The sequence below is a fragment of the Podarcis gaigeae genome (assembly GCF_964106915.1).
Source record: "Podarcis gaigeae genome assembly, chromosome: 8".
Classification (NCBI taxonomy): Eukaryota; Metazoa; Chordata; class Lepidosauria; order Squamata; family Lacertidae; genus Podarcis; species Podarcis gaigeae.
Window position 1 is genome coordinate 3,859,559 of NC_139684.1, and position 22,849 is coordinate 3,882,407.

At 46.2% G+C, this 22,849-nt stretch overlaps 1 protein-coding gene and 1 long non-coding RNA gene across 2 annotated transcripts in view; both read left to right on the forward strand.

Moving 5' to 3' along the window:
• Positions 1–22,849, forward strand: part of LOC310851240 — a 984,470-nt gene that overhangs the window by 122,416 nt on the left and 839,205 nt on the right. The gene's annotated exons all lie outside the window — the stretch shown is intronic.
• The window catches only part of HK2 (hexokinase 2), a 52,358-nt gene continuing 46,793 nt past the window's right edge, over positions 17,285–22,849 (forward strand). The window contains exon 1 of the mRNA XM_083753212.1: positions 17,285–17,433. Within this exon, the coding sequence (XP_083609338.1) occupies positions 17,386–17,433 (48 nt within the window). The 5' untranslated portion in view covers positions 17,285–17,385. The remainder of the gene's footprint in view (positions 17,434–22,849) is intronic.

Sequence of the window (22,849 nt, forward strand, 5' to 3'; positions counted from 1 at the left end):
GCAGCATTGCTAGCAAGCTGAGGGCAAGTTTGCTCTTGCATCGCATGATTAGCACACCCCTTCCTGTTATGAAATCATTTCCAAGAAGTATGTGCCAGCTTTCTAGAGCGTTTACGATTTGCATCGAGAAGGCTGAAAAAAAGAGAATGGAAATAATTGCCTTGACATCTTTTATGTAGAGGGTTGCCTAATGGTGGTTGCCCAAATCCTGAGAGCCTAATTTGCATACTATGCATGCTGTCAATTATGCAAATTTTGTTCTGATTGTATTTGGAAAATGCACTTTGGGGGGAGTTTAAAAAGTTGTTTTTTTTAAAGCATCACATCTGGCCACAAGTTAGTGGAGCACAAGGCTTCTTTCGCATGCCACCCAACCCTGGGTTGCCAGCTGGGAAAGAGGCAATGGAAGTAGTTGGGTGTTTGCTGCAATTTGAGGCTCATTTTGTGGGGAGGTTTTTAGCTGGGAAGCAAAATCCAGCCAAACAGCCAGGTGAGAGGGTCGTTTGTCACTTTCTGGATGATGGTGATGAAGCCTCCCCATTAGTTATTTTATTATTCATTTAATTTGTTTATGAATCATTTCCCATAAAACCTGGCAAAGTAATTTAACAATAACAATATCAAGAATAAAACAAAATAAAAATAAGCACTTATTTTTCTAAGCCAGTGCAGATAAAAACCAGAATAGAAAACGTCTGTTTTAGAAGGTTTCCTGGAAGAGGTCTTAACATTTTGGAGACAGGCTGCTTTGTGACAGAAAGTGCCTGTGATGTTTCCAAGCCTCCAGGCTTCTTGCTCTTGGTGCTGGACTGGGCTGAGAACCACTGGCTCCTCTGCTCCCTCCCTCCCCCTTCTTCCCTGGGGTCAACCTTGCCCTGAAATGACCTGCTTTCTTCTGGAATCCAAGGCTAGGGCTTTGCATTCTGGGGTTTGGAGTTGGAATCGCCAAGCTGACTTTGCCACTGGCATTTGTTTTACTGCTGTTGGGGATTCTCATAAGCTGCCTTGAGAAGCCTGTGCAAGGAGGAATACAAATCTCTTCAACAAATAGATAAAATAGCACCAGCCTTTTGGAACATGTTGCACTTCAGGATCCCTAGGAAGGGATATCGAACCTTAGAGGGCATTAGCAGGTTTACCTGTGTCCTTATTTTGCAAGTATATATAGAATCATAGAACTGTAATGTTAGAGGGGACCCAAAGGGTCATTTGGGATGCGGGTGACAATGTGGATTAAACCACAGAGCCTAGGGCTTGCCGATCAGGTCGTCGTCGGTTCGAATCCCTGCGACAGGGTGAGCTCCCGCTGCTCAGTCCCTGCTCCTGCCCACCTAGCAGTTTGAAAGCACGTCAAAGTGCAATTAGATAAATAGGTACCACTCTGGTGGGAAGGTAAATGGCATTTCCGTGCGCTGCTCTGGTTCGCCAGAAGCGGCTTAGTTATGCTGGCCACATGACCCGGAAGCTGTTCACCGGCTCCCTTGGCCAATAAAGCGAGATGAGCGCCGCAACCCCAGAGTCAGCCACGACTGGACCTAATGGTCAGGGGTCCCTTTACCTTAACCTTTTTAAAGGGTCATTTAGCTGCTCCCCCATGACCTCTCAGGTTACACTTCGTCTACCCATGAAACACAATTTGGAGGATCTTTAATTTGGATTTTGCTGTGTGCCACAGGGGGTTCTTTCTTGCAGTTTAGGCAATAATGCCAATACCATCTTGCTTATTTGGCAAAATCCGCAACAGCCAATAAATGTTAAGAGAAATGCAAATATTTATTTAGAGTAAATGGTGTTGCTGCTTGAGGCAACAATTGCAAAGACGCAGGAAATGAGATGGCGAGTGAGTATGACATAACACAGGGGAAACCCAAGCCCACATTGCATGGACCAATAGTTTAGACTTCAACTCTCCCTATTACACACACAGAGAGAATCACAGAATCATAGAATTGTCACGTTGGAAGGGACTTCAAGTGTCATCTAGACCAATCCCTTGCAAAAATTCTCACTTCAGCAGAGAGGTATTAAAAGCACTGGAGCTAACTCCTCCTTCTTGTCTGATCACATTTACACAGGGGCTGTTAGGGGGTGGGCCCTTTTCCTTTTCTTCCTAAAAAGAACTCTTACTCACCAGGTGCAAAGCACAGTGCTGTTGAAGCCTCATCCACCCACCACCATAATTTGCCCAGAGGTAGATCAACATATGCAAATTTGCACCATAGGCAACCTCTTCAGCCTGATGGCAGCTGGCCTGGTGACACAAATGACCTCTTGTGAATAACTTAGCAGAGCAGGGGTGCCCTTCCTCCTGGGACTGGGAGAAGAACCAGCAGGAATGTCAGTCGACCCAGAGATCTTTGAGGTAACCTTCCCAATGGCAGAGGTCCCAACTTTGATTGCCTTTGTTGAGCTTGGCCTGCACTCAGGGAAGAGGCACTCTGCAGCGATGAGCGATCTGACCCTCCCAGCTTGGCAGGGGGCAAAGGGAGCTCTGATACAACCAAGGACTGAGCTGAAGGTTGCCTATGGGCCCCGAGTGCCAGGACCAGCCCAATACATTTTGCTGCCTGTGGCAAAGGACAAGAGATTCCCAATCTCCCCATTCAGTGTGCAAAAGCCAACCAGGTTGCACCTCACATCAACACCATACAGGGGGCAACATCCTCTGCTACACCCAAGAGATGCTGTCTGTGTGACATATGCTCAAATGCCTCCCCATTGCTGGCCACTCTGCAGCATCTGCCGCCTGAGGCGACTACTGCAGTCTGCCTAATGGTAGGGCCAGCACTGCCAGGTGCATCATGTTTGTGGGGCATAAGCAGCAAGCAGAAGCAAGCAAGGGACTCTCTTGACACAGGTGACAAAAACCAAAAATTTCCCAGAGGGTGGTGTGTGTGTGCTTGGCACCTGCATCTCTTTTTCCTGTTCTTCCCAAACATTGCAGAAGCAGGCCTTCTTCTTTGGCTGCTCCCCAACCACCCAGGGTGCGGTGCTTGGACTCTCCACTTCCATCTGGATCTGGACCATAAATGAATCAAAAATAAACCTGCTGGTCTCATGATGCCTTTATACAACTCCATGGCTCAACTGCATCTGGAATACTGTGCAGAATTACAGTCACCTCACCCCAAAAATGATATTGCAGAGTCAGAAAAGGTTCAGGAAAATGCAACCAAAATACCGTATTTTTTGCTCTATAAGACTCACTTTTTCCCTCCTAAAAAGTAAGGGGAAATGTGTGTGTGTCTTATGGAGCGAATGCAGGCTGCGCAGCTATCACAGAAGCCAGAACAGCAAGAGGGATTGCTGCTTTCACTGTGCAGCGATCCCTCTTACTGTTCTGGCTTCTGAGATTCAGAATATTTTCTTCTTCTTTTTCTCCTCCAAAAACTAGGTGCGTCTTGTGGTCTGGTGAGTCTTTTAGAGCGAAAAATACGGTAATCCGGAGGGTGGAGCAACACCCCTGTGAGGAAAAGTTGCAGCGTTTGGACTTTTTAGTTTAGAGAAAAGGCAAGAAAGAGGCAACATGATAGAAGTTGGTAAAATAGTGCATGGCAGGGAGATAGCGGATAGAGGAAAGGTTTTCTCCGTCATAACGTTAGAACTCTTGGATATCCAAAAAAGCTGAATGGTGGAAGATTCGGGGCAGATAAAAAAAAAGGATTTCTTCCTGCAGCACATTGTTAAACTATGGAACTCCCTCCCACAGGAGGCGGGGGGCACCAACCTGGATGGCTATAAAAGAAGATTTTTTAAAAAGGTTTTATGTATACTTTTCAAATTCATACATTTCATTAGTTTTACAATCATTTTAACATTACAAAGTTTGACTTCCTTCTCCCTCTTTCTGCAGTTCCTTAAGTTTATTAATATCTTTTGCATATCCAAATTCATTTAATTTGCTCATTTAATTATCTACTTTAAATATACACTCTTATGAAACTGCAGGTTATTACAATAATCCTGCCAATGTTTTTATCTGTTTGCAATTCATCTGTAAATATTCAATAAACCATTTCCATTCTTTTATAAAGAGTTTGATTTCTTATTCTTCCATTAAGTTTCTGTACATTCCGTAAGTTTTTTTATCCATTCTTCCTTTACTGGGACTTCTGTTTTTTCCCATTTTGGGCGAGTAACATTCTTGCTGCTGTAGCCACATACATTGCAAAAAATTCTATACAATTTAGGTAGTTCTGTCCCTATAATTCCCCAAAGAAAAGCTTCTGGTATTTTGTACAATGGTTATTTTAAACATCCTTTTCAATTCATTGTATATCATTTCCCCAAAGAAGATTAGACAAATTCATGGAGGACAGGGCTGTCAATGGCTCCTAGCCAGGATGGCTCTTCTCTGCCTCCACATCTGGAAGGAGCAGTGCTTCTGAATTCTTCTGAATAACAGTTGCTGGAAACTGCTGAAGGAAGGGAGGCTGCTCTTGTGCTTGGGTCCTGTTTGCAGGCTTCCCACAGGCATATGGATGGCCACTGTGAGAAAAGGACACTGGACTGGATGGGCCATTGGCCAGGCATAATAATAATAATAATAATAATAATATTGTACCCCACCCATCTGACTGGGTTGCCCCAGCCACTCTGGGTGGCTTCCAACATATATGTTGTTGTCGTTTAGTCGTGTCCGACTCTTCGTGACCCCCTGGGCCAGAGCACACCAGGCACTCCTGTCTTCCACTGCCTCCCGCAGTTTGGTCAGACTCATGTTTGTAGCTCCGAGAACACTATCCAACCATCTCGTCCTCTGTCATTCCCTTCCCCTCCATCTTTCCCAACATCAGGGTCTTTTCCAGGGAGTCTTCTCTTCTCATGAGGTGGCCAAAGTATTGGAGTCTCAGCTTCAGGATCTGTCCTTCCAGTGAGCACTCAGGGCTGATTTCCCTAAGAATGGATAGGTTTGATCTTCTTGAAGTCCATGGGACTCTGGGACTCCAACAAAACCATAATAAAACATTAAACATTAAAAAGCTTCCCTAGACAGGGCTTCCTTCGGATGTCTTCTAAAGGTGATATAGAAGAGCTTGATCCAGCAGGTGCTGCTTATGTTCTTCAAGCAGGTGGTCCTCCATTGTGACGTCTTTTCCAGTTGCTCTGAGACAGCATCATGTGCCTTGTGTAACTCACATTTCCCTGACATGATCTAAATGAAGCCATGCCGGGAGGCAGACTGTGGAGCAGGCAGTGGCCAGGCAGGCACGGGGCTTAGCTGGCTTCCCGCTGCTCTTTCCCTCTCTCATCTGCTTGACGAAACTTGCCTTGCCAGAGGCCACCCTTGCCTGGAATTGCAAGTCTTGTTCAAGGCTGCTTGATCTTGGTGGCCATCTTTTCTTTTTCTTGGAGAGCTGGTTTAAGTTAAGGTTACCAGATTTTTTTCAATGAATCCGGGGACACTTTTCAACTTCAATCGATTTTGTATGGGGACTGGTTTGCAAATCCGGGGACTGTCCCTGGGAAATGGGGACGCCTGGTAACCTTAGTTTATGTACAACAGAGGAGAAACAGCAGAAGCTTTGGTTCCCAGTCTGCATGCCACTAATCCTCAAGTTGGGGCAGATGATGCTATTCTGTTTCTTTCAAAGGGTACCCAAAACTGCCCTAGTTTTCCCCCCACCCCATTTCAAATGCTCATCTCTCATCTCACCTCAGCTAAGAATGCATGAGCTTGCCATGAAGAGTCAATGTTACCTCAATTCCTCCATGTACAGCCTGGGAAATGGGGAGCATTTTAGGCATGTCCCATTTGGGCAGATGATGCACAGAGGCCCCTGTGTCCTGGAACTGCTCTAAGCTGCCCCTCCAGGGAGACACCACCTGGCCCACCCAGGCTTAAGGGAGACCCTGCTGCTTCTCTTGGACTTGCAGAAGCTTCCTTTCCTTGACTTCTAAACATTTTTCTCCTGAAAGGGAAAATCAAAGCTTATCCTCAGCTCGGGTTATTATTTTATTAGTAATATTTATTGCATTTATTACAGGTTGCCATAATTTTTCCCATTTGCTGATTAGATTAGGACTTCCACTCACCCGTGAAGTGATTATGATAAACTGGCTGATATACTACCACAAAGTGATTAAATTGCAATAAAAAGTTTAGTTAAGAGGTTGCCAGGTCCAAATGTTCTGTTTAAAATGCTCATAAACTATCATGTTGTTTTAGAGTTCTGGTCCAGCAGCCTGCAGGTGGTCAGTTTGGGACATGCGCTCCTCAGGCATCCAAGCTTAAAACTGGCCAAGGATGCCATTTGGGAAGGACAATTCCATGGCATAGAAAAAGTAGAGAAAAACTTTTCTCCCTCTCTCTTAACACTAGAACTCATGGACATCTAATGAAGCTGGATGTTGGAAGATTCAGGAAGGGTAAAATGAAGTACAGTCGTACCTTGGAAGTAAAGCAGCTTAGTTCCCGAACATTTTGGCTCCCGAATGTCGCAACCCTGAAAGTGACAGTTCTGGTTTGCGAACTATTTTTGGAAGCCAAACGTCCGGTGGGGCTTCCACAGCTTCCGATTCCTGGAACACAATAAGAAGCTGTGCTTTGGTTTTCAAACGTTTTGGAAGTCGAACAGACTTCTGGAACAGATTGCATTTGACTTCCAAGGAACGACTGTACTTCTTCACACAGAGCATACAGGGAGGTAGCGCTGTCTGCAGGCGCCTGGGGTGGGCGCATGCATGTTCTCCCCCAGGCGGAGCCTGAGCATGTTACCCCAGGCCATGCTGCTGCCACTGGGTGGGGGCAGGGCGTGGAGGGTGCTCTTCAGGCAGGCAGGAGTGGGGGAAGCATGGAGGGTGAAGAGCACCCTCTGCGCTCTTTGGGCGGTTGCATGTCAGGTGCATGTGGGGGGTGCCTGGTTTGTGGCTCCCCAAGGTTCTGCACCCAGGCCTACAGCCCCCCCCCCCGGGGCCCCTGCTATGCCACTGAGTGCATAGTTTAACTTCCCTGCTTGCCTCTTCTGCCCTTTGGCGGGTGACTGTGCCGTTGGGGTGGCGATGAGATCGCACTGGCCTATCCATTCTGAATGTATTCTGAATGTTCTTACGTGATGCCAATAGAGGTTACTTGACGTGACTTGACTTCCCTGCCCTACTCTAGTCCATAAGAACATAGAAGATCCTGCTGGATCAGCCAATGGCCCATCTAGTCCAGCATCTTGTTCTCACCATGGCCAGCTTCGTGCATGTAGGAAACACACAAGCAGGATTTGTGCACCAGATCACTCTCCTCTCCTGCCATTTCCAGCAACTGATGCTTAGAAGCCTTGTGGAGGCAGAACAGAGCCACTGGGGCTAGGAGCCATCAAGAGCCCTCCCTTCTCCGTGAATTTGTCCAACCCTCTTTCAAAGCTATCTTTAAAAGTGGCTGTCACTGCCTCCTGTAGAAGTGAGTTCCATAGGTTAACTCTGGACTACAGGAAGAAGTCCTTCCTTTTATCCATCCTGAGTCTTGCAGGATTCTGCATCATTGGATTACCACCAGTTCCAGTGTTATGATACAGGGAGCAACACTTTTCTCTATCCGCTTTCTCCTGGCCATGCAGAATTTTATACGCCTCTATTATCTTGCCTCTTAGCCTTTTTTGTCTAAACTAAAAAGTCCCAAACACTGTTTCATATAACCACTGTATCCTTCTCCAGGGGCCTCTCTGGTCCTTGCAGGCCCCTATAGCCACAGAGGTTCAGCGGCGTCACTTCAGCGGCTGAGACCCACAGGCTACCCAGCTGGTCTGATCCTTGTGCCCTCTATGGGAGGTCGTTTTGGGACAAAGCCCTATTTTCTGTGTTGCTGTTCCTGCTGCTTGCAGTGGTGGCAGTCTATAGAGCCTCCGTCTGGCTGAATTAACAGTGCATCATCACCGCTGCTTTAAACCTCTTTTCTTTTCGCTGCCCATTCCATTGCAACACAAGGAGGAAGCCGCCAGGCTTGTGTGTGCGTGTGCCTGGGATCACGTACTTAGCAGAGTGAATGAAAGGCAAATGGACTCAGCTGGGGTGTTGCCAAGAAACCCAGGCAGCATCGCTGCTGCTGCTTGCTCTCTCTTTCTTCTGTTGGCATTGCTCCCCCCCCCCCCCGGCCTGCTTCTGCTGATGGTTAAGCCAGGAGAAAGAGAGAGAGAGAGAGAGAGAGAGAGAGAGAGAGAGAGAGAGAGAGAGAGAGACTCTGCATAAGCTGTCATGTGAGATCCAGAGCTGATGATCTGCTTTAGAGGGCACCCAGTTAGGGAACCAGCCACATGCCCACACACGTGGGTCAGGCACACACACCCTTCCCACTCCCCCCTGCCACATGCCCACGAGATGGCAAGAGAATCGGAATGGCAGATCAAGGCTTGGCCAAGGGTGCGTATGCGACACAGCTGTGCATGTGTGTGCATGCATGTTAGGTACCGATGGGAAGAGCATGCAGCCAACAAAGGTCCTTAACCAGCACACTGTAGTGGTGAGATGGGAGTTGTAGTTCAAACGTCTGGAGAGTCCCAAGCTGGGCAAGGCTGGTCTGACCATCTGCAAAAGAAGAGCCATCTATAGAATTACATAAGTGAATATAGGGGCACAGTTAAAAAGCAGCAACAACACATTCATAGCCTTCAATGTTGCCAAAATTCTAGTTATGTCTATTTCAGAGCCCAGTAAGCTGGCTCAGCTATTAAAATGTGCCTTATTCAAGGTTGATTCTGATCCTGAAAGAGCCAAGAGCAGACATACAGCATCATACAACATAATTAAAAACATTACCAAAATGCAAAACAAACAAAAACTCATATATATACACACACATCAGTTTCCAAACTGCTAAAAATACCCCACCCGGCAAGGACTGGACACAGGGGTCAACAGGGAAGCTTTCAGGCTACATCTAAGTGCTAGTGACATAGTGAACAGATGCACTTCATGGGAGGGATGTCCCAAAATTGGAGTGCTGCTGCAGAGAAGCCCTGCTGCAGGTCTCCACTACAGCCCCACCCCCCAGATCATTCCCCTTGGTACAACCACAGTAAGGAGAAAGGTGGTGAACACTCCTTCGCTGGAGGTTTTTAAACAGAATTTGGGTGGCCTCATCTCAGGGATTCTTTAGCTGTGGTTCCTGCACTGAAGGGGGTTGGACTAGATGACTCTTGGGGTCCCTTCCAACTCGAAAACACCATGACTCTATGCTTCTTAAGGGCTGGTTAGTGATGGGAGAGACCATCTTTTAAGTACTTGGGCCCCAAATTCTTCAGGGTTTTATGCACTAGTGCCAGCGCCTTAAAGGTCACAGGCCCTGCAGTGCTTTTGGGAGCAGGGACACATGGCCTCACCTTGCTGCCCCCTTTAACAGCCTGGCAGCCGGCTGCAGCTTCCAGAAAGTCTTCAAGGGCGGCCCCAGATAACAAGCATCTCTATTACTGCCTTATGCTTAGTCGGATCATTAGTCCAGTCCCAGGCAGAGATAGGTTCCTTCCCAGGTCTGCTAGGTGAGACCCTTTTAACTGGAGACACCAGAGATTGAGCCTGAAAACGTCAGCATGCAAGGCAGGTGCTGCAGCAGTGAGCTGTGGACTCAGAACTATCTACTCCTTTTAGTAAGACAGAGATAATAGTATTGGCCTTCCTTATTGCCTAGATGTTGTAAAATGACAGAGATAAGGTTTGTGAAGCCTTCTGATATGCTTATCAAAAGATGGGCAGTTGGAAGGGACAGTCAGCAACTTACTCAAGACTGCCTTTTGTTAGTGAGTAGCATATAAACTTTGGAATTAGACAGATTTTTTAAATTGGGTTTCCACCTTCTGCTGGCAGAAGAGGCAAAACAAAAGTGTTCTCCTTCCTCCTCTCTTAAACTCTGGAAGCAGTTGCAGATATAGAAGCCAATTCCTAGGCCTTCTCTGTGGAATGAGAACTGTTGTGAACAGAAACTTATACGCACAGAGAATGGGCATCCACAACACCACTGCTGTGTGCTTTATTTGGGGCTATTTGCACTTAAGAACATCTAGTTCAGCAGTGATTCCTGCACTGGACTAGATGAGCCTTGGGGTCCCTTCCAGCTATAATTCTAAGATCTTGTTACCAACTCTGCTGGTCAGTAATGAGGAGCTGCTACCAAGGAAAAAACTAGCAGGCTTCCTCTGTTCTTTGCTACCAGCATCTGCTACTCAGAGGTAGACTGCTTCCTGCAGGGAAGTTCCATCTAGTAACTGCCTAATAGCCACTAGAGCAAATCCAGTTCTTTGGGGGATTTGTTTCACTGAATTACAGGGACAATAAGAACAGGAGAAAAGCCTGGCTCCTGGATCAGACCAAAGGCTGATCTAATCCAGCATTAGGTTCTCACAGTGGCCAACTAAATGCCTCGGGGAACTCTGCAAGCAGGACCAGAGGATGCCTTTGAGTTGTCATGATTTTTGGGTGGGGTTCAATCCCTTACTGAACATAAGACAAGCCTGCTGGCTCCGGCCAATGGACCATCTAGTCCAGGATTCTGATCTCACAGTGCCTATGGGAAGCCTGCAAGCAGGACAGGAGGACAACAGCACCCTACTCACTGGAGATTACCACCAACTGGTATTCAGAGGCATGCACCTGCTACTAGCCCGTGTTGCCAGTAGCCGTCGATAGCCCTTTCCTCCATGAATTTGTCTAATCCTCTTTTAAAGCCACCCATGTTGGTGCCTCCTGTCTCAGTGAGTTCCATAGTTTAACTCTGTGCTGTGTGAAGAAGCTTCCAACCTTCAGTTTCACTGGGTGTCCACAAGTTCAAGTGTTAGGAGAGAGAGGGAAGAAAACCTTTCTCTGTCCACTTCCTCCATGCCATGCCTGCATGCGTCATCTTGGAAACTTCCATCATGTACTCACCTTTTCCCTAGGCTAAAAAGTCATAAATGCTGCAACCTCTCTTCATGCGTGAACCACTCCATCCCCTTGATCCCAGCTCTTTCTCAACCTTTTCCAACTCTACAATATCCTTTCAGAGCTGAGGCGACCAGACCTTGTACCCAGCATTCAAACTGCAGTTGCACCATAGACTTGTATTACAGAATTTTTGCATTGCATTCATTGCATTTATATCCCAGCTTTTCTCCAACAAGCGCAAGGTGGGGTACATGATTCTCCTCTTCCTCATTTAATCTCCACAACAAGGTTGTGAGGCACTACCTCACTCTATAAGACACACTTTTTCACTCTATAAGACACACTTTTTCCCTCCTAAAAAGTAAGGGGAAATGTGTGTGCGTCTTATGGAGCGAATGCAGGCTGTGCAGCTATCCCAGAAGTCAGAACAGAGAGAGGGATTGCTACTTTCACTGCGCAGCGATCCCTCTTGCTGTTCTGGCTTCTGGGATTCAGAATATTTTTTTTCTTGTTTTCCTCCTCCAAAAACTAGGTGCGTCTTATGGTCTGGTGCGTCTTATATAGTGAAAAAATGGTAGTTTAGGCTGGGAGGCAGTGACTGGCCCAAGGTCACCCAGTGACCTTCATGGCTGAGTAGGGATTTGAACCCTGGTCTCCCAGGTGCTGGTCTGACACTCTAACCACTACACCACACTGATTATGGTACTGGCAAATTCATGTTGCACTGTTATAGTTGATTTGGTTTCCTTGCCCTGTCTACCACCCTGCTTGCCCAAAAGACTAGAACTTTTGCAAAATTTGCAAATGCCTTGGGAAGTCTGGGGAAATCCTTGTTTTGACATGTCATCCACGCTCCCTGCAGACAAATAAAGAGAAATGCTCAGCGTATACCTGGTCTGGAAGCAACTTGGCTTTGTTTAACACTGCCCCGAAAAGCTCTTTAGTGCTTCAGCGTGTTTAATTGTAACTATTGAGTCCTTATCTGATAGCACAATGAGGAAAGCCTTCTGGTTTCAGGTCAACTGAGCTTGTTCCGGCTTGGCTCCTGCTCAGGTCAGCCAAGGGGAAATGTAAATGCCAGTCACACTAATTTGTATATTTGCATAGGCAAGGAGTGGTTCATATGACTACAACAATAATCCTTTTCAGGCACTCTATCCTCTCCTGAGGGTTCCCTCAGAAGTTGGTAGATTCTCCTTCATTCGTGTTTTGTTTTTTTTTAAGAGAGGTTGGATGGCCATCTGTCAGTGATTCTTAAGCTGTGATTGAAAAGGGGGCTGGACTAGATGACCCTTGGAGATCCCTTCCAGCTCTGTGATCTATGATCACATGAGGGGAAGGGGGCCATTCTCCTTGCTTGCTCCAAACCCTTAGCCATGCTCTGATCATCCAACCCCACCCTTTCCATCCATGGGGGCCCCTGGGCGCTTCCACATGGAGCCTGGGGCTGCGTGGTGGCTCCTGGTGCCATTTAGAACCCAGATTGTGCAGGGTTCCCACTTGTGGGGTGACCCTAATTGTCCAGAGTTGGCTCCCTGCTCCAGACCTTCCACACCTGTGGATGGTGGAGAGCTGACATGACAGCAGGGGTCATTAATGAAATTCTATTTTACGATGGGTGGCCAGTTACTAGAAACTGTGTTGAAAATCTTTGCCAGTAAAGTGGTCTCCCAGATGCTTCATGGAGTAGCGATATGGGCATGGATCCAAATGCTAACAAAGCCTTAGAAATAGTGCAGAACAAATTCCTCAGGAAAGTGAAGCGGACGTGACAACAATACAGGCTAGAACTGACTATATGTGTCTAAACCAGGGGCGCCGACTTATAAAAAATATTGGGTGGGCCCATACCGGGGTCCTGCCCCGGGAAGTTTTCTAAATTTTAGATGAAAATTAGTGAGTTTTAAAGTTTTTTTAAAGTATTTTAGAGTCATATGATCAACATTAGAACCCCGAAAACTCGACTCTCTATAACTCCACACTCCGGGAAACTCGACAAGCCAGAAACACTTTTTGGCTTTGAAAAAAGAAACAAAACATAAACACACACGGTATTTTCGTAAAAAGCTAATTTAATTTACAGTAACAATTATGCTTATAGACTATTACAGAGCAGTGAATATATAGCTCTGAAAAGACTGAAATGATATTTAAATAAATCCTAAACTATCATTAAAAGAATAAAACATAAAATATTGCTGTCGCACAGTAATAGCACTTTGATTAATAAGTGAAATAGCTAATTTAAGCTTACTTTGAATAAGGCTGAGGGTTCATTAAATAAAAATAATATCTCAAAGTTAATGCTTTAATACAGTTAATAAAGTTAATACAGTATGCCTAATACTGTATGTAAATACTGTAATACTGTATGTAAATAACGGGCTTTAATTGGGTCTTACACCCTAAAAATATTTAAGTATTTGAAAATAACTAATACAGTACTATAGTAATATAGAAATACAGTACTAAACTAGTACTAATATTTCGAAACTGAAAATTTAACATTCTGTATGTATTTAATTCTCTATTTTATAAAGATTTTTAATATCTGACAGTGAGTTTGGAGTAGTCCAATGCAAAAATCCTGAGGATCCATGTGGATCCGTGCTTTGTAACCACGTTTTTGCACCACTGTGACCCTAGGCAACAGTGGGTGCGTGATTTTTGTGGTGCAGGATGTAGCCATGGACATGCTATGTGATCTGATGGTGAATTTGGGGTGACCCAATGCAAAAATCCTGAGGATCCATGTGGATCCGTGCTTTGTAACCACGTTTTTGCACCACTGTGACCCTAGGCAACAGTGGGTGCGTGATTTTTTTTGGTGCAAGATGTAGCCATGAACATGCTATGTGGTCTGATGGTGAATTTGGGGTGACCCAATGCAAAAAAAAAAAAAAAAAATAGGGACGCAGGTGGCGCTGTGGGTAAAAGCCTCAGCACCTAGGGCTTGCCGATCGAAAGGTCGGCGGTTCGAATCCCTGCGGCGGGGTGCGCTTCCGTCGTTCGGTCCCAGCGCCTGCCAACCTAGCAGTTCGAAAGCACCCCCGGGTGCAAGTAGATAAATAGGGACCGCTTACTAGCGGGAAGGTAAACGGCGTTTCCGTGTGCGGCTCTGGCTCTGGCTCTGGCCAGAGCAGCGATGTCACGCTGGCCACGTGACCCGGAAGTGTCTCCGGACAGCGCTGGCCCCTGGCCTCTTGAGTGAGATGGGCGCACCAACCCCAGAGTCTGGCAAGACTGGCCCGTACGGGCAGGGGTACCTTTACCTTTACCTAATGCAAAAATCCTGAGGATCCATGTGGATCTGTGCTTTGTAACCACGTTTTTGCACCATTGCAGCCCCAGGCAACAGTGGGTGCGTGATTTTTTTGGTACAGACTGTAGCCATGGACATGTAATGTGATCTGATGGTGAATTTGGAGTGACCCAATGCAAAAATCCTGAGGATCCATGTGGATCCGTGCTTTGTCACCACGTTTTAAATGGGGAGGGAAGGAAAAACACAGAAGGGACAAGAAGCACAAGAGGGGTGTGCGGAGTAGCAGCTGGCTAAGAATGCAGGGGAGGAGTTTAACGGGGTGGGGAGGAAAGGAAGGCAAAAGTCCCCCCCCAAGCCAGCCCCCCCCCTCTCCCACCTGCGAGTCCCTAGAGCACGGAGAGGAGGAGGTGGTGGGCTGGAGCCTGCACGCAGTGTGACTAGGAAAGAATTAGAAGGAAGGACTCGATCCTTTCCTTAACCCTCTGCTTGCCAGGAGGGCAGGGGATTCCCTGCTCTTTGTTGAGTTTGAGCAAATGCAGCAACAGAAGCGGGTGGGCAGTAAGACCCTGAGGCAGAATGCAGGAAAGCAGCAGCTTCCGCCTTCCCTCCGACCGACCGCCCAATCTTATTTTTGCCTGATTTTTGCCTATTTTTGCCCCTGTGCTCCGGCGAGTCAGCTCCAGGGACCACACATTCGCTCAATAACACGCACAGACATTTCCCCTTACTTTTTAGGAGAAAAAAACCTGCGTGTTATAGAGCGAAATTTACGGTAATAATTTTCTTAAATTATTGGGGGGCAGAGCCCCCCCAAACGAATTTTTGAGGGGGCTCGGGCCCCCTCAGGCCCCATGGAGTCGGCGCCTATGGTCTAAACTATGTGAAAAGACTTCAATCTCTCTTGGAGGAGAGATTCCCCACTTATAGTCTGCACAGAAGGGGAACAGACCAAATGTTGGAAGGATGGCATCCAATGCCTCTTGACCCAATATCAATCACAAGATCTCCAGGTGATCATGAAGATGGATAAGAGGCACTGAAGAGGTTGTCTCTTTAGGTCCAGTGCAGAAAGGGATTTAACCATGACTGCCTCTAGCAAACGTTCACCATGGTTCCCTCTTATCAAAACAAGAGCACATCCAAGCTAGTTATTTGACAGAACTCCCACTTGCCGTACTAAGAATCGCTTTTACAGAATTACGATTCCAATTGATGCCCTCGGCGTTGGTGGATGGCTGGTACGGCAAAGTACAGTACAAGGAGAGACTATGTCTGTGTGGGCAACCTTGTGTAGAGGACCTGTACCACTATTTATTGCAATGCCCGCTATATATAGAACCAAGAGACCGATATATAAAACCCCTGCTCACGAATAGAACACATTCAAACAGGGTGGAAAGAGTGAAATGGCTGCTGAGTGATACTGATGACTTTGTAACTAATAAAGTAGCACTATATGCGTTGACAGCTAAGAAGATCAGGAGAAAAGAACTAGATAAAATAGCAGTCAATTGCAAAGGTGATTTAAACCGGCACATTCTACCTGAGAACCCCTTGCTATTCTATCGTATGCAACAAATAATTTTTGGGAGAAGTGATTGTGGTTCATTGTATCTGCAGTGCCTGATGTGGTGTAGTGGTTAAGAGCGGTAGTCTCATAATCTGGGGAACCGGGTTCGAGTCTCTGCTCCTCCACCTGCAGCTGCTGGGTGACCTTGGGCCAGTCATACTTCTTTGAAGTCTCTCAGCCCCACTCACCTCACAGAGTGTTTGTTGTGGGGGAGGAAGGGAAAGGAGCTTGTTAGCCGCTTTGAGACTCCTGAAAGGGAGTGAAAGGCGGGATATCAAATCCAAACTCTTCTTCTTCTTTTTATTTTTTATGATTATTGTTGCTTCTCTCTTTGTTCCCTTTGTGAATGAAGCCATGGCCTTTGACTAGTGCAATAAAGTTGTTGTTGATGATGATGATGATGACAGCAGGGGTGGGACCAGTGAGCATGGCCTGCTCTTCCAATCACTTGCTCTTATCTAACAGGATGACTCATCATGCCTGAAAAGGGGTCTTGTCTCCCAGGCTCATCCGCACAATGCATCACTGCTTTAAACAACCATGGCTTTGCCGAAAGAATCCTGGGCTGTAGTTTGTTAAGGGTGCTGAGAACTGTTAGGAGACTCCTCTTCCCCTCCCAGAACTACTATTCCCAGAGTGGCTTAACAGTCAATCCCTTTTCCCAGGGAACTCCAGGAATTGCAGCTCTGGGAGAACAACTCTCGGCACCCGTAGCAAACTACAGTTCCCAGGATTCTGTGCGGGGAAGCCATGGCTGTTTGCAGTGGTTTCATGCTGTGTACAGGGGCCACAGTCTTAATACCAGATAATTTTCTAGTATTTAAACTAGCAATGTTTAAAGGCACCTAAATGGAAGAATAAGCAAGCCCCCATCCCCAGTCTGATGTCCTCCAGATGTTTTGAATTATGACCTCCATCAGCACAGCTGTGTCATGCCAGCACTGGTGGGAGCCCAGCTGCTCTGGCTGAGACTGATGGGAGTTGTAGTCTAAACCATCCTGAAGGGACATGGCGGAATGGCAGAAACTCTCCAGGGTCTCAGAGACAGACGCACGCGCGCACGCGCACACACACACACAGAGAGAGAGAGAGAGAGAGAGAGAGACCTTTTCTAACAGAATAAGTTCTTGAAAGAACCTTAAGAAAAACTGGAGGTGTCAGAGATTGAACCTGGCTGGGACCCCCCCCACCTCTGCACACAAAAGGGGGGTTCAGTGACTGAGCTGCTGCCCCCACCTGCCCCCATGTTTTCAGCGCAGTTGCAGAAATGTCCCTCAGCTGCTTTGTGAAATCAAAATGAATAAGTTGCATTGAACCTCCTGCGTTACTCCCTCCTGCCTGCCACGTGCCAGTTTTACCCTGGAGCAGAGCAGGGCTGCGAGCAAAACTCCCAGCGCCCCAAAGATTCTGGCTTTTTACATCCACAGACAAGCCTTTTGACAGCAGAGGGGTGAATTATTTATTTATTTGGCTGCTCATCATCGCTCAGCTCTGGGATTAAACTGCTTCCTGCTACAATCCCGCATTTCTCTGCCTCAAGCCCAGGCAGTGACCTCCCTCCGTGAGTCTCGTAGATGCTAGCGCTCTCTCTCGCTCTCTTTCTCTCTCTCTCCACCCACTCAGTCCGTGTTGAGCAAGTCTTTAAAGAGGGAACTCCAGAGCAGGCACCACATTATTCTAAGTTGCTTCCACACAACTGAGAGAGAGGATGGCTGGCAGGGACCTTGATGCCATGGACCAGGAAATCTTCAACCAGGTAAGAGCACTCTCTTTTCACCTCTAAGCACCTCTCCTTATCTGTTTTGGTGAGAGGCAGAAGCAAGCCAGGCTTCAGTTTTTACAGCCCACTTCAAAATAAGGTATCTTTAATAGGAATACACCTTAGGCAGGTGGGTAATTTTCAGCTTCCTCGAGCAAACAGGTAGCGAAGAACTTGGTGCAACCCTTTTCACTACAGGTTTAAATACTAACATTCCAGTCTAGTGTTTCCTAGTCACTTGCGGTGTTTATAATCCTGAAAAGTTCAGGATGAACACAGCTTGCCTTGCTCCGTGGTGAATTTTCAGCTGGTGTGTTTTTCTCTGTGTGTCTTCTTCTGTCTCTGTCTCTGGTTCCTCCAAAGCCTGATAGGAAGGAAACACTGTATGGCAAACATAGCAACCAGGGAAAGGAGATGTTCAGCAACAGGAAAGATAAAATCTAGATGGACAATGCAAATATCAGCAACAGGAAAGATAAAATCTAGATGGACAATGCAAATATCTTGCATTGTCCGGGATGTATGTTGAAACTAGTTTCTTGTTATGCATGATTCTGTTGACTTTAAACTGATAAACTAGAGTTGTGCAGATAATTGAGACTGGAAGCAGAGAATGGTTTTTAAAGAAAGCAGAGTGTGATTGGACTATATGCAAGGATGGGGAAGCTGTCGACCTCCATAAACTGGAGGTCCATTGACCATGGTGGTCATGACTGATGGGAGTTCATGACTGATGGAAGGTCATGACTGATGGGAGTCCAATGACACCTGCAGGACATCTGGAACTGTATTCCTGGAGTAAATATATTAAGTGGGCATAAGGCCTCTAGGAAGAAGACTTAGAGAAGCATCTTCTGTTAACAGAACCCAGTGTCAAACCCATTATGTTTTCTGGTTGGATTTTGCTTCCAGTGTAACTGAACTGGCTTGGTTCTGGTTGAAGTTTGCTGCCCTTAGTTTAATTCTACAGACAGGTGTTTTCCCGAAAATCTTGCTGCTGGTAGTAAGTGATGCAAGGTTCAGAATAGCATTTTCCCCACATATACTGAGGTTTAAAATAAGCATGTAGCTCTGTCTGGGAAAAGAGAGCACTCAGACAACAGACAAGATTTTATTAAATAAGACCATGGCACACATTTACTGGTTGCTGGGAAAGGAATAACATGTTCCCCCTTTTTTGGAAAAAAAAAATGCTTGCAAAAGAAACGGTTCAGAAGTTTAAGCAGAAAGATGTATTCGTAATAATTAGCTTTGATTGCAAGATTGATTGGTTAATTGACTAATATGCATGTTAACGGTGGACTTTTAAATTGGAGCTGCCCCCATGAAAGAGGGAACAGGGCTAATTGCATTGTTCTGTTACAAGTCATTCTGCTTCAACTCTTGATTCGAGCCAAGTATTGAAGAGGGTTTGCCAAAGAATGCATTAATTGTCTCTGTGTTAATTAAATACATGAAATAGTTTCAGAATCTTCTCTTTACTGAGATACAACAATATTTGTTTTAACTGTGTAATTGAGCATTTAAATAAAAATGAGAAGAGTCAGTCAAGCAAACACATCCGACCTGATCGGCAAACGGAGCTTTCTCTCTGCTCAGTGCAGACTGCTTGGGTTCAGCCAGAGAGTAAATGCCTACAGTTCAACATTGTCCCTCCTATCTGGATGTGTTCAGGTTCAGGCTCAGCCCTGGCATTTACCTGAGCAAGGCCCCCCGCCCCCAATTCCCCCCCGTGAGTCCTGTAACCTGCCCTGCTGCCCTCAGGAATGGGGGTGAATGTTGCTCCATTGCTGCAATTGCAATAGGATTCACCTGCCAAGCTGGTTGGATTCTGTCTGGTGGGAGCATCACCTTTTACTTTGCCTTCATTGATTTGTTTCATAAAATTTATATACTGCTGGTTTGTAGAAAGCCTCAAAGTGGACCACATGCCTTGGTCCAGCCCTGTGTGTGTGTGTGTGTGTGTGTGTGTTTCAATTTCAAAGTACATCCAATGTACACTTAAAGCACATGACTTCTGCCAAAGAATCCTGGGAACTGTAGTTTTCCTATAACAGAGTTACAACTCCAAGCATCCTTAGCATACCACAGTTTTCAGATGGACGAAGGGCTTTCCTACTAGGGCTGACGTACTGACAGCCCAGACAATCACATGTTTTTTCTACTTAGAGACCTCTTTGCCATAGCTAGTCTTTTGGAATGGCTGAGTTGCACAGAGATTGACAGAAATGCCTCTGTAGGTTCAAGGAAGGATAATGTGTGAGAGAGACGGGAGAGAGAGTGTGGTTTTGAAATTTTGAGCAGGTAATGTTAATGGGGCTTGTGGCTGGTGACTTGTTCTGAGGAGGGAGATCCCCAGCTGGGGTGCCACCAGCGAAAAGGCCCTGTCTACAGCCTCCATGCTCATTACCTCCACGAGTGAAGCATTCAGAACAGAGCCTCCATAGGCACATGACAATCAGGCAGATTCCTAAGGGATCAGACCATACCAGGGTGAGTCTAGCACTTTGAGCTAGGCTTGGAAACAAACCTGTACAAGTATTTTAGCATTGGTGAAAATGCTCAATCCTGCTTGTTTAATGTTTCTCTAGGAAGGGGAGCTGCTGGTGCAACATCTGTAGTTGATTCAGGGGGGTATGAACCAGGTGGACATTTATTCAAGGCTGCATTTAAAAATACTCCCAAGCTACAAATCTAGAGTTAAAGAATGGGAAGGTGGTCTTGTAGGCCATTTCATCAAACCTGTTGCTCAGTGCAGGGGATCCAGATCTAACAGCATCCCAAGCAGAGGGCTGCCTAAAGACCTCCATCGAGGGAGGGCCCACCGCTCACCTCCTGCAGCCCCACCCAGAAGCCTCCATCCTGCCATGCTAGCTTTTTCTGAACAGCTTTGAACACGGTTTGTCATTAGCACGGAACTCGCTTCCTGATGGTCATGTTGTGTGACAATAACGGACATGTACATAATTGAAACAACTACCCCAAAATGAAAACGCATTTACTGCGTCGAAGAGAACTATAAATAACTGAGATCTAGTGATTCAACTAGACCCCACAAAAGCAGGATGTGCTTTCCCCACCTGCTGGGGAAAGGAACATAGCGCAGATTGCAGAGCACCTGCCTTGCATGCAGAAGTCCCAGGTTCAGCCCCTGCTAACATCTCCAGGTATAGCTGGGAGAGGTACAGCTAGGAGCCACTGCCAGTCAGAGCAGACAATACTGAGCTTCGTGGGTTCATGATCTGACTCAATATGTCACCATTTCCTGCAGTGCACCATTAATATGGCAAGAGAGGGGGAGGAGATAAATATGCTACTTTGACAGCATAGGAAGCTGCCTTATATTGAATCAGAGCTTGAATCCAACTAGCTCAGTGTTGTCTGTTCTGACTGGCAGTCGCTCTCCAGCACTTCTTGCAGCAGCTTTTCCCAGCCCTACCTGCAAGCTTTGAGGGTATTGAACCTGGAAACTTCTGCAAGCAAAGCAGGTGCATCAAGGCCATTCCCTGACCCGTTCTCCTAAGTGGGGTATGTGCAATGCACATGTGAGGCAGTCTGGGGTCCAGGTTTTGACAGAGCCTTGGGCAAAACACCCTCCCTAGCCCCACACTCAGTGTGCCTACCTCCTCATTGCAGCAGAACCAGGGGACTCTTATCTGACCCCCTCCCCAGCAGGAGCCCCACCAGGCATCTAGGCCTGGTGACACAAGACCTGGTGTGCTCTGTTATGTGTGCAACCCAGATTTGCCACCTGACTGTCTTGGGTCCTTTCTCAACATATTTTCATTTTCAAAGAACTGACACAATTTAGCTTCCCTTCTTGCATAGTGTCGGTTTCAACATGCTGCAACAAATATTGAAAGCACCACATATTGCAATAACCACTGTTCAGGTTGCATCCATTATGCTCTACAGAGGACAGTCCTCTATTTAAAGTGCTTTTCCAGTCCAAGTTTGTTTTGAAGAGGAAGAACCATAAAGGCGAAGATCAGTGGGCCTTGAAGTTGCCCAGCAGCAGTGAACAGCTGAGGTCACCTGGTCATTATGATGAAATGCATTTCATTTAAAAATTATAGCATTTATTTCTAAATTTGCACCTGTGCCTATAAACTGCTAGCACATGCAAAGTTTATGTCTCTTTTGCCCACTTCCCTTTTGGAGCAATGCATCTCCTCTGTTTCAATAAGGCATAAGTGGTCATTCTGTGGAGCTCTCAGTGTTCAAATGGTACTTCAGAAAGTGTGTATTGGGATGTAAGAGCAGAGGGATAAGGAGAAGGCAGTCATGAATGTTTCTGGAGAGACAGGAGGGGCTGCATCTGGGTACTGACAGGAAGTCTATGTAGCTCAGGAGAGGCATTGCATGATCAGAGGGATGAGAGAGTTGCAGCAGAGTTCTGGACAGAGACGATGGGGGCTGACCTAAGGCTCTGGAAATGGACATTGCATTATCTTTATTTGCTGTTTTCTATTGATCATTTGACATATGGCTTTGTGGGCTGCTGTTCTGACACTATTGCACTATGCTGTGTGGGGAATATGTGGGTTGCAAATATTAAATGAAATCAAACAAAAACAAGGCAACAACAGGGCACAGAATTGTATGCCGAGGGGGCAGAGAGGAAGGGAGATGTTTTTGCCATGCTAGAATGAGAGATGTAACATGACTCTTGAGGAGGAAGATGATAATTTTGGTCTTGGACCCATTGAGTTTAGATTCCCTAGCCTTCCCTAGCCTGGTGCTCTCCAGATGTTTTGGGCTAACAACTCTAATCAGTCCTAGCCAGTACAGCAATAGACTTGGGAGTCCAGGGTTCGAATTCTGCCACTCAGCCATGAAGCTCACTGGGACACCTTGGGTTAGTCACTGCCTCTCAGTCTAACCTAGCTCACAGGGTTGTTGTGGGGATTAAATTGAGGAGGGGGAGTCCCATGTATGCTACCTTGAGTTTCTTGGAGAAAAAGATGGGCTAGAAATGCATAAACAAACAAGTAAGAGGGTTGCTCAGCCTCTCAACACTTCAGGCAAAACTCATCATCGGCAACAACAAATGTGTTTACACATTCCAAATCAGAGAGGTTTGTATAGTAAATATGAGCCAAGTACATTTTCCATCCAGGATTCCTTGTAAATCACTGCTATGAAATGCTGGACTGTCACCTTAATCTCCTGGATTCTTCTTGGCAGAAACACAGCTCTATGATATCAGTTTGGAAGACTTTTTTATTTATTTAAAGTAACTGGCAAGAAGCAATCCATGTAAGTAATGTTGACAGATGAATATATGTTATTATGAATGACATTCATATCCTTTGCTCTGTGCTTTATATATCCTGCTTGCAATGCAAACTGCCCTCTGGATGAAGAAGCCAGCTTTTGACAGCTCTGGTTGTGACAAGCACACTTGAGTAGC